This window comes from Ammospiza caudacuta, chromosome Z, assembly GCF_027887145.1.
Source record: "Ammospiza caudacuta isolate bAmmCau1 chromosome Z, bAmmCau1.pri, whole genome shotgun sequence".
NCBI lineage: Eukaryota > Metazoa > Chordata > Aves > Passeriformes > Passerellidae > Ammospiza > Ammospiza caudacuta.
In genome coordinates this window covers 80165085-80178528 of record NC_080632.1, presented here as the reverse complement: position 1 = coordinate 80178528, position 13444 = coordinate 80165085, and the positions used below count along the sequence as shown (strand labels likewise).

The 13444-nt window shown below is 46.7% G+C and overlaps 1 protein-coding gene across 1 annotated transcript; it reads right to left on the bottom strand.

Annotated features, from left to right (window-relative positions):
• Positions 1–2636: 2636 nt before the first annotated feature.
• On the bottom strand, positions 2637–12100 carry LOC131571699 (aquaporin-7-like). Its single transcript, XM_058824481.1, has 7 exons — positions 12056–12100; positions 11277–11390; positions 7564–7690; positions 5959–6096; positions 5112–5230; positions 3602–3819; positions 2637–2790 (listed from the first exon to the last, which is right to left on the bottom strand). Exons 1-7 carry the CDS (start codon positions 12098–12100, stop codon positions 2637–2639), a joined length of 915 nt encoding a protein of 304 aa, XP_058680464.1.
• Between the last annotated feature and the right edge of the window lie 1344 nt (positions 12101–13444).

The following is a 13444-nucleotide window of genomic DNA, read 5'->3' as shown; positions in this document are numbered from 1 at the left end:
ATTACTGCTCCAACAGAACCACACCTGCCACTCCAGGACTGCAGCCACCATTCCAATTGGACTGCTGCCAACACCCTGACCAACAGGGTGTCAGGTGATATTCTTACTCTGTCAGTGTTGTTTTGTATTACTGCATTGTTTATTTTATTTTTATTTTCTTCCGTAATAAAGAACTGTTACTCCTGCTCCCATATCTTTGCCTGAGAGCCCCCCTTAATTTCAAATTTATAACAATTCAGAGGCAGGGGGTTTACAGTTTACTGTTCAGGAGAGGCTCCTGCCTTCCTTAGCAGACACCTGTCTTTTCAAACCAAGACAGTGCTGTATCTTTTCAGATGGTGACATGATTTGCAATAATCCTGAAGCCAGAAGCTGCAAAATCCTTTGTTGCCTCCCTTTGTGGGAATTGCTGAGCACAGAGTCAATGGTGTTGAGTCCCATCAGCCAGGAGGACCTCTTGGTTTGTCACACATTCATTTTCAAAGCTGACCATTGAAACAGACATTTTTCAGTTGGGCAGGATCTCACCAGGGGCTGCTGAGATCCTACAGCCTTAGAAGCTCCAATGCTGTTTTCTATACTGTAATTTTTCATGTTAGAACTGCACTGTAACCCATTCACTGCTGGTTTTCAGTTACCCCTGTTTGTTTCCATTACTTTTCTATGCTATTCTGTCTTCCAAATACACTGGAATCATGGTAGCACCCAATACATTTTGTGCCTGAATATGGAAATCAAAATCACTGTCTTCAAGTAAGCATTGACTATTTAAACAGCATCATCTCTAATTTTTGAAAAACCACCACATAATTACACAAGACAAATCTACCTCACAGGGATGTTGTGAGGCTTTCATGGGTATTTGTATGGGATGAAGCCATGCTGTAAGTGCTTAATAGTATTTCAATAAATATTTGAATATTTTCCTCCAAGGTGATTGGGTATTTGAAGATGCTTTGGGGAGCACATGGAGACGTGGGATGCAAATGCAAGAGCAGTGCTCAGGATGGATTGTTTGGGGTGCTTTTTCAATGCAGTAGAGAATCTCTCCCTGAGACAAGATAGGTTACAGTGCTTTTAGCTTATCCCTCTTGAGCTACTCAGAAACTCCCAATTTATTTCATAGAGGCCAGAAGACTGAACTTTGTGGCAGCTGTTCTGCTTCTGCCCTGCAGAAGTGCAAAGTCTCTGCAGCCACCAGCCCCTGCTCAGGTGTATTTTGCTGCTTCCAGCACTGCCAAGGGCCCACCTTCAAATGCCATTGCTGCATTGCCTGGCAGCCACTGTCTGCCACCCCCAGATGACAAGAAATCCTCCTGTGCACCCTCTGAAGCCCATGTGCATCTGGAGACAGGTGAATGTCTTCTAGCTGCTCCACTGACATAAAGTGAGCTCTAATGAGAAAGCACATGTCAGTACTTCCCACCCAACACCATAGCAATACCTTAGTTATGCTTTTAATATTGGGATGGGAATGACCATTAAATCCAGTAAATGCCCTTTTCTGGAATTCTGTGCAGTAGTGACGTTCTGTCACTTCCTGCTCTTGGAGAACTCTGTGTTGTTTGTTCATGGCACCCAGCCCTGGGACCGCAGTTATGTGCTTGGCATACATACCATACTTGCTTGAGCACTTTCTAGAAAAGTTAAGACCATTGTCACCCTCCTGGGAACAGGCAGCTTCTGATAGTGTTCTGCCTCTAATCCAGTGACACCTCAAACTTGTAAGGCTGTTGCAGACCCACTTCCTCATTCAGGTGGAGGTAGCAGAATTACTGCAGCGGCGGGGCAAGCTCTTACATTTCTCATGCATTCAGAGCAGGAAAAAAGTATGGGGGGGCCAGTTTGTTCAAGATTTTGGAGACACTGTCACAGAAGTACTCTGACTTCTTTCCTGTGGTAGTAGTTGGTGTAGCTCAAGTCTAGAGTGTCAGTACACACATGGTTCTTTCCTGACAGCAGGTTCCAGCAGAACTGTGGCAGGATTCAGGAGACCCTGTAGTTTAGTTTAGTAATTTTTCAATGCTTCCTGAATGTTCAGATCAAAACCAACAAAATAAAAAACAAGCACAGAAAAACCCCAAACAACCCAACAGGTTCATGTTTCTATTTTACAGTGTCCTTGTTCTTCTCTCTTCTGTGCTTTTCCAAACTAGGTGTTTGTTAGGGTGAGAGATATGCAAATGAAGCAAGCCTAGGACCCTGGTCCATCCCTGTAGTATCTGTGTCTTACCAAACAATATTCCAGATCAAAATTTATGTGTTAATTGACTTAATCATGTTGTATCTACCACTGCAGATGCCTGTATTTTGATTTATATGAATATATGCGTATCTGGAGACTTGTAGCTCTGCTTTGCTTTTCTTCAGAATATGATGATTGAGAATATGATGATTTTTGTTTTGGGTTTTTTTTGGTTTTGGTTAGGGTTTTTTTTGTAGATTTTTACACAGTGAAATTGAGTAATTCCTTCAGGTCACAGCCAGGTCTTGCCCTACATAGGTCTTGTCAATATCTCAGATATCAAGTTTGTCTGTTTAAGCAGAGTAGGTTTACTGAAATCTAGTCCCTCATCCCACCAGCGTGGTGGACAGACAGATGTGCCCTTCACATATGTCATCACAGCACATGGCCATCACAGTTGGGAAGTCTCCGTGCCTGCCTCATCTTTCTCAGGTTCAGCTTCAGGCGGGATGTGAAATTCAATGCAGAGTTTGTAGAGTAGAACACCAAAAAGACTTCCAAGAGTTGGAGCTGTGACTGGGATCCACCACCAGCAATGATCAGCCCTAAAATGAAGCACAGAAGAGGCAGCTGGTGAGCCAGACTGGAACCACTGCCCTGCCACCACATCCTGCTGGGGCAGGAGTGAGCAGAGGAGTCTGTCCCACTCCAGGCACTAAGCCTACAATTGTCTTAGACAAATCTGCTTTCCCCCCACATAACTGCTGGAAGGAAGGCAATTTTCCCCATCAGCATGGAAAGGCGGCTCCACACTGCAGGTTTCTTTTTCTCCAAAAGAAATGGGCTGTGTGGTCTTGATGAGTGGGACTCTCAGACACACACAGGCATTTTGCCTCCCTCTTTCCAATAAAATCTGTGACTCCTCTACTGAGCTCTTGAATATATTTTCTGGGATTTTAAGGAAAGTGGGCATCCAGGACAGGAGACTCTGGTAATGATTTCCCCATAGGAAAAGCCATAACATAACAGCATCTTACTAGACAGAGGAAGGCAAGGTTTCATGTCCAAATTCAGACTCTAAATTTAGGAGACCTGTTTAGCAATCCACCTGCATTCCGGTGAGCTACATTCTGGCTCTCTGCTCACTGAAAAAAACAACTGGATCTCCAGTGAACAGACAGACAATTTGGTGCCCAGACTGAGGTATCTGCATGTTAAGGTGAATCCCATGCTGGAGAATTGGTGTACTCCAAATTTTGTGTACATAATACAGAAGGCTCCTGTAGGCACAACCCTCCCACTCTGCAGTGCTACCATCACTTGGTCCAGAGAAAAAGGCTTCATGACACATTTTATCTTGTGCTTATCTCCTCCCTTGGCAAGCTGAGAAGGGTAAGAGCAAAACAGGTCACTCACGAGAAGACTTCCATTCCCCAGCCAGCAATTGCCGTGAAGATCCGTGGGGGCAGGTCCCTGGAGGGGTTTATGGCATAGCCTGTGTTCAGCCCCATTCCCAGACCTATGCCCACGACCAGGATACCCGTGAGCATGGGCTGAGCGCCTTTGACAGCTGCGTTGTTTTTCTCATCATGGATTACTAGAATACCCAGCATCAGCATAACTGTTGCTGTAAACTGTGGGAGCAGAAAAGGGAGAAGAACATGTCAGGAGAGAGGATGGGGATGATTGAAAGATCCTGCTCAGCAGAGGAGAAGAGACTTCCCAGAATGAAGGAGCAGATGAGATTCATGGTCTGATCAAGGCAGGAGGGATCCAAATATACTCCTTCCTCACAGGTAGACTGAAGAAAATTCTTTTCTCAGCAAAAACCTCATCACCAAGACTGTTACAAACTTCTGAGCAAGGTCATCTGTCTCTATCAACCAGTCAGGGAGATGGTTTATTTTAAGTACATTCTGTCTAATAAGAGCAGAGCCATAACAAACTGCTCACGAGACAAACCTGATCACCTCTAGAGGAAGTGATGTTTTGTACAGCCTGTATGCAGATATCAGATTCTCACCTGGGAAACTGAATTTCCCATCAGTGACTACATAGCTGGCATTTGTAGATTTGCAGTGCCAGGACATCAAGAAGCATGGTTTTGATAGAGGTGATGACACCTGCCTCTTTCTGCTTTAGAAAATGCAGCTGGAGAGACTTGGACTGCTTGCACAGACACCAGCAAAAACAGAAAACCAGAAACTGTAGCTTTTGGCAAGGCACTGTCACTCTTATTTTCTTTCTTTTGCATCAAGGACACTGGTCCACAGAAGGCTGAGAGGATCCACTCCCTCCCTCTAGGCTCTTTCACCATCCTCTTCATCATGCCCAGGCAGGAGTTTTATCAGCTCAGATAAAACTCAGGCTTCCAAAGATTTGCACTGGAAGTGAATCTTCCTTCCCTAATGTCTCAGTGCCCCACATCCCCATGAAGAATCCCTTCCCTATTTCTGGGCATCTGGACACTGCACCATAAGCTGAGAGTCCACTGCACACAGTCTCAATGGATCTGTTCAAACACAGAGTTCAGTCCAGGCTGTGCTCATGAGGAGACAGTCCCAGACTCTGTGCTGGGGAGGGGCAGCCAGCACAGCTGCTGAGGAGCATGGAGAGAGTGTAGGATCCAATAAAGAAAGGAAAGTGCAGCCCAGAACCCAGAGGAGATGACTGGTGATACAGCTCAGCTTCTCACTTCTCAGTGCTTGAACAGCATGCAGGGAATGTGTCTGGAGAGCCCCTGGACTAAGCTGTGGAGCAGCCTTCATGGATTAGGCTCTGGGATCTTACCTTTCAGATGCCTGCCTGTATGCTGGGCTCCTTGGGAAAAGAGGTTGTGGTTGTCTGTGCATGTAGGACACTGGGGACCTGTAGCAGCCCTGCACCACCCACCTTCTCCTGGCACACCACAGCCATCCCCACTGACCTCTGAGAAAAAGGCTCCCTGCAAGGACACATTGGAAGCAGGGTACGTAGAGAAGATCATTGCTGTGGCAGTTGGTCCTGTCACTGTAAAGCTCCCATTGGTGTAGTCATAAAGAGCATCTAGGAGAAATGGGAATTATGGAAGTTAGCACAGCATTTCATCCCACAGGACACACACACAAGTGCACCTGTTGCAGCCAGCACAGACATTAGGGAGAAGGGAGGCAGTGGAAGATGTGATGGAGGTGACACACTCCTCGCAGAGTATGATCTCACCAATATGTTACCTACAGACTTTGGTCTGCACTCACTTCTTTACACCTATCAGCTCCCTATTCCTGCTCCAGGAGCCTGGGGTGGCCTGGGTGGTCTGGATGCACTGGAGGTCTCCAACCCTCTGCCCCTCAGAGACATGCTAGAAACAATGGGTGGTGGGCCTCTGCTCACAGCTCAAAACCCCAAATGGCTGCAAACCGGAGCTCTACAGAGCAGTAGAGTCCCCCCAGAGCTCCAGCAGCACCTAATACAGGGTAGTTCATGAAAATAAAACTCCTGCAGACCTGGAAACAAAATGCTGACAAAATGCAGCTACTGCCCTTCTGCTGAAGACAGGTCTTGGAAGTGGGAATGCCCTGAGTAAAAGGACCTGTGTTCTCTGGTTTGTGCGTATCCTTCCCAGAGGTGTATCTGGGACCTGCTCTGAGCTTCAGTCTGTCCCACAACCCAGGGGCTTGCCCTCCTCGCCCAGAAATCATGCTGGGTACTGCAAAAGGATATATTTTGACAACACTGTGGGTTGACTGAAATTATGCCTACAGCAACCTCTGTGATAAAAGACATGACCCTACCGTAGTAGAGAGCAAAGACGGCAGCTGCTGCCAAAAAGGAGCCCAGGAACTGGCCGAACACATAAGCTACAGCCGTTTTCGCAGAGATGTTTCCTAAAACACACTGTGTAATTGTGATGGCAGCATTCATGTGAGCTCCTGCAAAATCACAGAAAAGAGAGGCCTCAACACTGATGCAGCTGTTTTGGAACATGTCACATGGTGGATGCCCCATCCCTAGAAATATTTAAGGCCAAGTTGGACAGGGCTCTGAGTAACCTGCTCTAGTCAATGTTTCTGCTCTTTGCAGGGCATTGGACTGGATGAACATTAAAAGGTCTCTTCCAACCCAAACTATTCGTTGGTTCTGTGCCCCATGCCTCGCAGTAATCACCCAGACAAAAGCCAGAACAACAAGACTCAGGTCAGGGTATTGCTCCTGCAAAAACACAAAATGATCCTTTCTCTCTCTACAGCTGAATCATGCAGGTAAAAGAGCTCCTAGCTTGTCTTCTAAGAATTCTGTAGACCACAGGCTGCCTCACCTGTCAGATATACCTCTCTTGGGAAGGTGTGAGTTTCCCTATGAGCTTCTCCCTACTGAGCTTAAAAAGAGACCATACTTCAGCACATTTTATGTAGCTAGTGGTAGATAAGGACCTTGTTTTGATGGAACATCTTGTGACACAGATGAAGCCAAATTACTATGTCAGGAAGGTGTGAAGTTTGTTTTGTAACCATACTATTGCTGGCTGAGCTGAGATCCCTTCTGCACTGCCCTCTGCCCTCAACAGATCAGCTCCTTCTCAAGAGTCACTTGGGACTGTAGGACCTACTTTTCTCAGTCTGCTTTCCCCAGAGTGTTTCCACCAGCTCCAAAAGGGTAAGAAAATCAAGAGCTGACTGCTCCTGACTGCTCACATGGAAAATTTTTCCTTTCCAAGACAACCCCAGGTTTGGACCTCTGTTCTACTCCAACAGTTTAAGAGCAAGGAGTTGCTTTTAACCTTCTGCCCATTAGGGCCCTTAATTTTTTTCTCTTGGTGCAAATGAATGCAGAAATTGCAGAAGGCAAAGGTAATGCTCTTGTCATGGGATGGATGCCACCTCATGGCACCAAAACACCACTCCCCAAGTTCGTGTGAGGCATCTGTGCATGGGTGTGCGTGATAAGGAGAAAATTTGCATAGCATTTCTATTGCAACATCAGCAGTAAGCTCTCCTTCGCAATAAATTATTTACTTCCCCGTGGGTTGTATCAGCAGCAGATTTTGGGAGCTCCCTGTCCATGGGCTGTGTTGGCATGTCCCAAATGAGGGAGCTGCTGAACCCTGGCTCTGCTGTCCACAACAGAAGGGGCTGGCCAAACCTCCTCCCCTCTCCCTGTCCCACTTGCCCTGTCACAGCTCAGAACACAAGCTGGGGTCAGTATTCTGTGGGTATGCTGTGCATGCCTTGTCCCCAGCCTCTCCTGCTTTTCAAGCCTGGGGACTCTAGGATTGCTTTTTTTAGGGGAGGGCACTGCCCATGCCATAACACACCCCTCCACAGCCCACTCCTCCTGTTCCCAGCGCACATGGCCTTTTTGGGACATGGATATGTCCCATGTTTGACAGTGCTGCTCACCAGATATTTTTCCAGCCGCATAGATACCCAAGGTAACGCCAATGCCAAATGCTATGTTGATGCTCAGATACTGACCAACGCTTCCTTTTCCCAGTACCACTTGTGCCACACAGGACAAGCCAAAATCCTGTGTAAAAAGAGAGAAAGGAGTGTTAAAAGTATTCTTGTTGCTGTGGTAGACTGAGCTTCTTTGCTAGTTTTTCTGCAAAAGTAATGAGTTCCTAAAGACAGGAAGTCTCTGAGGTATCAGAAGACAAAGAACAGCCTTGCCCCGCAAAAACTGAAGTGATACCTGTGATTGGTGCCCATCAAACCAAACTAGGCACTCTTATTATGGTTGGGTATGGGGAGACAAACCCCAAACACTCACACCAAGAGCTGGGGCTCAGTGGGGTCATTCACACAGCCACACTGCAGATGTCTCTGCCTGAAACCAGGGGCATGGACTGGGGGAGCATCACTGTGGACCACTGGGAGAAAACATCCAAGGTGGACTGAAGGAGGGTGTGCAAATTCTTACTGTCCTTCTTTTCCTGGTGTGCAATTTATTGACTAAATATGTCATTTGGGCAGCACGCAGCTATTTGCCAAACTCGACTCTAATTTTGGTAACATTCAAGCCAAAGACAAGAAAGGAAATTCTGGTTTAACTTTTCCGTTCAACACATATATTTTAAGGTTGGAAACAGCCAAAGTTTCAGTGGGTTTTTTTAGTGACTGAAGGAGAACCAAGGGAAAATAAACTAGAGGTAAACACTCTTCAGCAGGAAAACACATATTCAAGACATTGCTCTGCCCTGAAAGAGAGAATTCTATTTCATGCTTTTGATGTGGTAAGAGTGGAAAAATCAGTTCTTTGCATGCTCTTACACTGAAATCTAGAGAAGGACAAGGCATCGCTTGAGGTTTCTGCCTCATAAACCACTGAGGGTTTGGAAAGTGTATCCTGTTCCTTGGATTGCATTGATGTTTATCCAAGGTGACATGTCTTTCAAAGACACGAAAGTCAATATGTTCTCCAGCATATAAACTTCTGATTTGGCTTGTACTATTTAGATGTGATTTTTTTCTGGCTACTCTGCCTGCATCCAAATTTTATCTCATGTGTCTGCTTCCCCTCACTGCTTTCAGACATCACCCAAATTCCCTGTTCCCCAGAGAGGCTCCTCTTCTTATCACTCCTGTAGACACAGACCACACTCTGTGCACTGCACAGAGCTACAGCCCCCACAGTGTGAGCCCTTTCAGTCTGCCTCAGCAAAAGCCCCCAGAAACAGTTTGTGATGTCCCCTTAGCGTCTGCAAATTACACAAATTCTCTCTCTGATTGTTCCATCTCTCTTTTTCGTCTCTGATTTTTCCAAAGCCAGATACAAAAGACAACAAATGTGTAAGGCTCAAGTTTTGCAGGAGAGCACACAGGTGCAGAGAGGGTTGCAGAGGAGGAGACATGACTGTGCATAAAGAACAATATCCTGAAAAAACCCAAAGAGAGGACACAGAATCTGGTTTTCAGCACAGACCCAAACTTCTGTTTTCTCCCTGCATCCTCACAGCCCCAAAACACCATTTATTTCAATTTCTTCTTCCCTAGTCCTTAGTCCTGCTGCCTGGTTCCTTTTACCAACACTTCTGTCCATTAAACTGAGAGGCCCTGGGGTGAGTGTTATCATCCAAACAACAGCCATTCAGGCATCCTGGAGGTGCATCCAGAGCACAGCCTCTTGCACTGAGGGCCAGGGTGCTGCTGAGGAGTTGGGCGCTCTATACTTTGTTCTGACGCTGGATGCTGTTTGCCTTCAGCCCTTGATGGGGCCCATGGGCAGTGCCTTCCTTTTCTCTCTTCCGTCACATGGATCAGTGAAGGAAGAGCCCGTGTGAGCTGCAGGCTGCAAAACCTGCCTTGAACTGCCAGAGTGCAGAGTGAATTCTCCACCTCATACTGCTTCTCTGGCAGGACAACCCTGAAATTGTTCTTTGTCACCTGGGAACTTCTACCATCAAATAACAGAGAGAGAATGGAAAAGGCAAAAGAATTTGATAAAATGCTGCAGAGGAGTCATAGATATCTGTACTCTGACTTACTATGGGTGGAAAACTACCTGGGAGTGAAATTCAAACAGCTGGATGTGCAAAATTACATGATAAAAGCAACCATGCTCAGTACAGGCAGTTTTTGTCCTTGTAAATGAGCACCTTTCTTGGTACAGAAAGCTGTGTCAGAAGGTCCCTATGCTTACCCAAATCTTAATTTCTTCCTCTTTAAATCTCCAAGTGCAAGTTATTTAGGTTATGCCCAGCCTTTGCATGCCAGCCTCTGTCCAGTCTAAAGTGTCTCATCCCAGGCTAAGTCCAGGTGTGGCAAATTGGCACAGATAGATACTGGCCCTTCTCAGAGGGAGGATCTCATTCTGCTCTGCTGATCAAACACTCAAGATCTCTGGTCCCAATGGGTACTTCACCCCCACCAGCCCCTACAGTGACTGCAAAACCTTACGAATCCTCTACCCAAACATTTCTGAAGCAGCCCACAAGCTCAAACCCACTTAATTATTTCTTTGTGAAACAGATCCCTCAGGCAAGGGAGCAGTTTATCTATGATTTACATAAGCACTGTTCAATTGGCAGCAAGAAAATCAAAAGTGAAATCCTGGCATGCTTCACACCCTGTAATTACATTTCCTAATGGTGGATTGTGGTTCTGGAGAATTTCTCTGGAAAGTTCATTACCCTGGCAACACCAGGGGGAAGATGGATGAACACTATTTTCATTTTGCCGCAGCTGTCAGTGATAGAAGAGGCTGGGTCTGTTCCGCAGACCAGTTCAGATCCCCCCCAGCTACACCACACCTCTGGCACAGCAGAAGGAAAAGTGTCCATTCACTTTATGGGATCTTCTACAAGCATTGTGGACACTATTCTTTTGTTTCATTCCCAAACTCTTCCTCAATTTTCTCCTAGAAGAGAGCTGAAAGAGCAACATGTCCAGGAAGGACAGTGGAGGTGGGAAAGGGTCCTCAGGAGCACAGGTTTGATGAGGAGCAGCTGCAGGAGCTGGGGATGTTCAGTCTGGAGAAAAGGAGGCTCAGGGAGGACCTGATCACTCTCTCCAGCCCCCTGACAGGAGGGTGTAGGCAGGAGGGCTGGTCTCTTCTCCCATGCAACAAGAAACAGGGCAAAAGGAAATGGTCTCAATTTGTGCCAGGGGAAGATTAGACTGGATATTAGGAAAAATCTGTTCACCAGAAGGGTTGTCAATCATTGGAACAGGCTGTCCAGGGAAGTGGTGGGTTTACAGATATTAAATACATATAATACCTTGGAGGTACTTAAAAGACATGTAGTTGGGCACTTAGGGACATGGTATAGTGGTGGCCTCCACAGTGCCAGGTTAATGCTTGAACTCTTGAAGGTTTTTCCCAACCTAAATAATTCTGTGATATTTTAATTCTATCCCACCCACTTCCCTCACTCCCAGCACCCACCTCCCTTTCCCTGCATTCCTTTTTTTGCTCCAGAAGGTTTTTGGCAGATGGTCTGCCTGCTGAGAAACTGCCACCCCACCAAAGCAGAGGGGTGAGCAGCAGCAACCAACCCCTGGGGATGTGGCAGGAAAACACTGACCTTACACACTGCTGCCTTAAATGGCTGCACACACACACACACACACACACATACAGAGACACACATGCACATGCACAGACTCCTCCTTACCATGAGGATGAATGTTGATAGTGCTTCTGCCAACATCTGCCTTATGGTAATGTTATTAATCCTGAACACATTCTTGACCTTCGCCATCGTCTTGTTGCAGCAGCCTCTGCGCTCCTGTAGTGATGGCACACTTCACTGCACTGAGCCAGGTTACCCTTTGAAACTTGGCACCCTCTCTTCCCCCACAGACACCTTCTCCCCTTTGGTTAACCATGAACAAGCCAACAAAGCAGCAGCTAGCCTCAAAGTCTTTCCCCCAGCCCTCCCTCGTATGCCATCCTATGAAAGCTCTATAGTAGGGATGCAATATTTCTGTTATGAGGGCATTGGTGACACCGTGCCTCTGCCCAGGAGAGCCTAACCCCAGAACACTGGAGCTGTCAAAAGCCTTGAGGTGCTCCTGATGCCTGTCTTTCTCCTTAACCTTTTCTACAGGAACTGAACAGGAATTTTGGCTCTGCTCTGCATTGTAACCCATTGACTGTTTGTTTAAGCAGATTGGATTGGGACTGTTTGCCCATGCAAGACTAATGGGTACATCTTCTGCAGCAAGGATGCTCTGCCTGGAGCTGGTGTGCCCTGCTGTCTGCAGCTGGGAAGAGCACAGTGCATTGTTTCAGGTGGAATATTTGCTCTCATTGAATGCACCTGTGCATTCTGCAGATGCCTTCGCACTCACAGAGAGCCTTGCCACCAGCCACCCTGTCCATCCGCTCATACAGGGCAAGGAGAAACCAACCTCAGCAAGGAGAGGTGGCCCGAGAGATCTTCAGTCTTACCTGGCTGCCACAGCAGAACCATTGCTCTCCTGATTCCTCCTCCATCTCCTCATTCCCTCTGCCTATCTCCCTGCTCACCAGGTGCTCTTTCCACGGTGAAAAAGTCTTAATACCTTTGCTTAATCACGGAAAAACATATCCACTGAACACTCAAGACCTTTTCCCTCAAGCCTTTTCTGGTTATTTGCTGGTTTTCTTCGCCTTCCTCTCAACCTGCTGCAGCTTCTCAGTGTGGCTCTGGAGGGGACAGCTCTGCACAAGTGTCAGCAGCTGCCCTGATAGGGACAGGGTGCTCTGCTCATGCTGCCCCTGGCCCTGCCTTCCTCTCCTCTACTGCATGGTAAAAGTTCATGAGCTTTTCTTTCACCCACAGGGCACTCAGCAGCTGTATGGAAGACCCTGGGAAGCTGATTCTCCTCTCTGCTCCATAGATCATTGTATGTCTTGTTGCAGGGAGAGTTTTATGTACTGGGGTAATCCCTCCTCCAGTGACAGATTAGCTATTGACCTTAGTGAACACCTGGCTAAATATGCAGTAAATTACTGGTCTGTCTCTGATACTGAGGATCATTTCATTATGATGGATGATAATCATGTTGTTTGCGAGGGTGTTTCTACAGCACATTTCTAGGTGGGATGGTTTCTGTCCTGTGGGTCTGTGGCCTGTGCTGCAGCATACTAAACCTTTCTAGGTCACTTCATCCTCTCCCATGCAAATGTTTACTGATGGAACACAAAGCATGGGTCCTGGACAAGACCCTCAAGTTTCTTCTGCTCGTGGTGATTTCCAGCTGACTTTACACGTCACCTGAAATCCTTGTGTCTCCACATGCTGGAGATCTCACAGCCTTTCTCTGATGGACAAGGTCAGTGGGTCAGTGACACCCACAACTGGACCTACAACTTTGTTTTGTCTCCTGCATCTCTGGGAGCCTTCCAAGTGGATTCCTTCCCTGTGGGCAAACAGTGAAGCTGCTGTGTCTGATAGGCTTTGGCTCCTGCATTCAGGCATTGGTTGTAGGCATCTCAATATTCTGATTCAGGCTGAAAAACAGACAGCCAATTTCTGGGAACATTGGGTTCTGAGGGACTTGCAGTCTCCTCAGGGAAAAACACAGTCCCAGTTTGCAAGAGGAATATTTGGTTTGGTGATAATATTCGCAGCATAATTCCCAATATTACCATCAAACTCTACAAAATTCCAGCATGCTTCTAGGAGCTTGTACTTTTATACAGGTCGTTCCACAAGATGGCACTGAGACATTAATTTCTCCCCTTAAGGTGTTCTGAAGGACTCCTCTGTTGGCTGCTGAAAATGCAAGAATCCCTTAATTTTGACATTCTGATGGCCATTTTGAGACATTAAAGTGACCTGCTAGTGTTCAAGGA

Excerpts from the sequence above, each read along its gene's own strand:
- LOC131571699 (XM_058824481.1), bottom strand. The coding sequence starts at position 12,100 with ATGGAGGAGGAATCAGGAGAGCAATGGTTCTGCTGTGGCAGCCAG. Across the intron at positions 7,691-11,276 it reads TATCAACATTCATCCTCATG|GATTTTGGCTTGTCCTGTGT; the intron begins GTAAGGAGGAGT and ends CTTTTTACACAG. Across the intron at positions 5,231-5,958 it reads CGTCTTTGCTCTCTACTACG|ATGCTCTTTATGACTACACC; the intron begins GTAGGGTCATGT and ends CATTTCTCCTAG.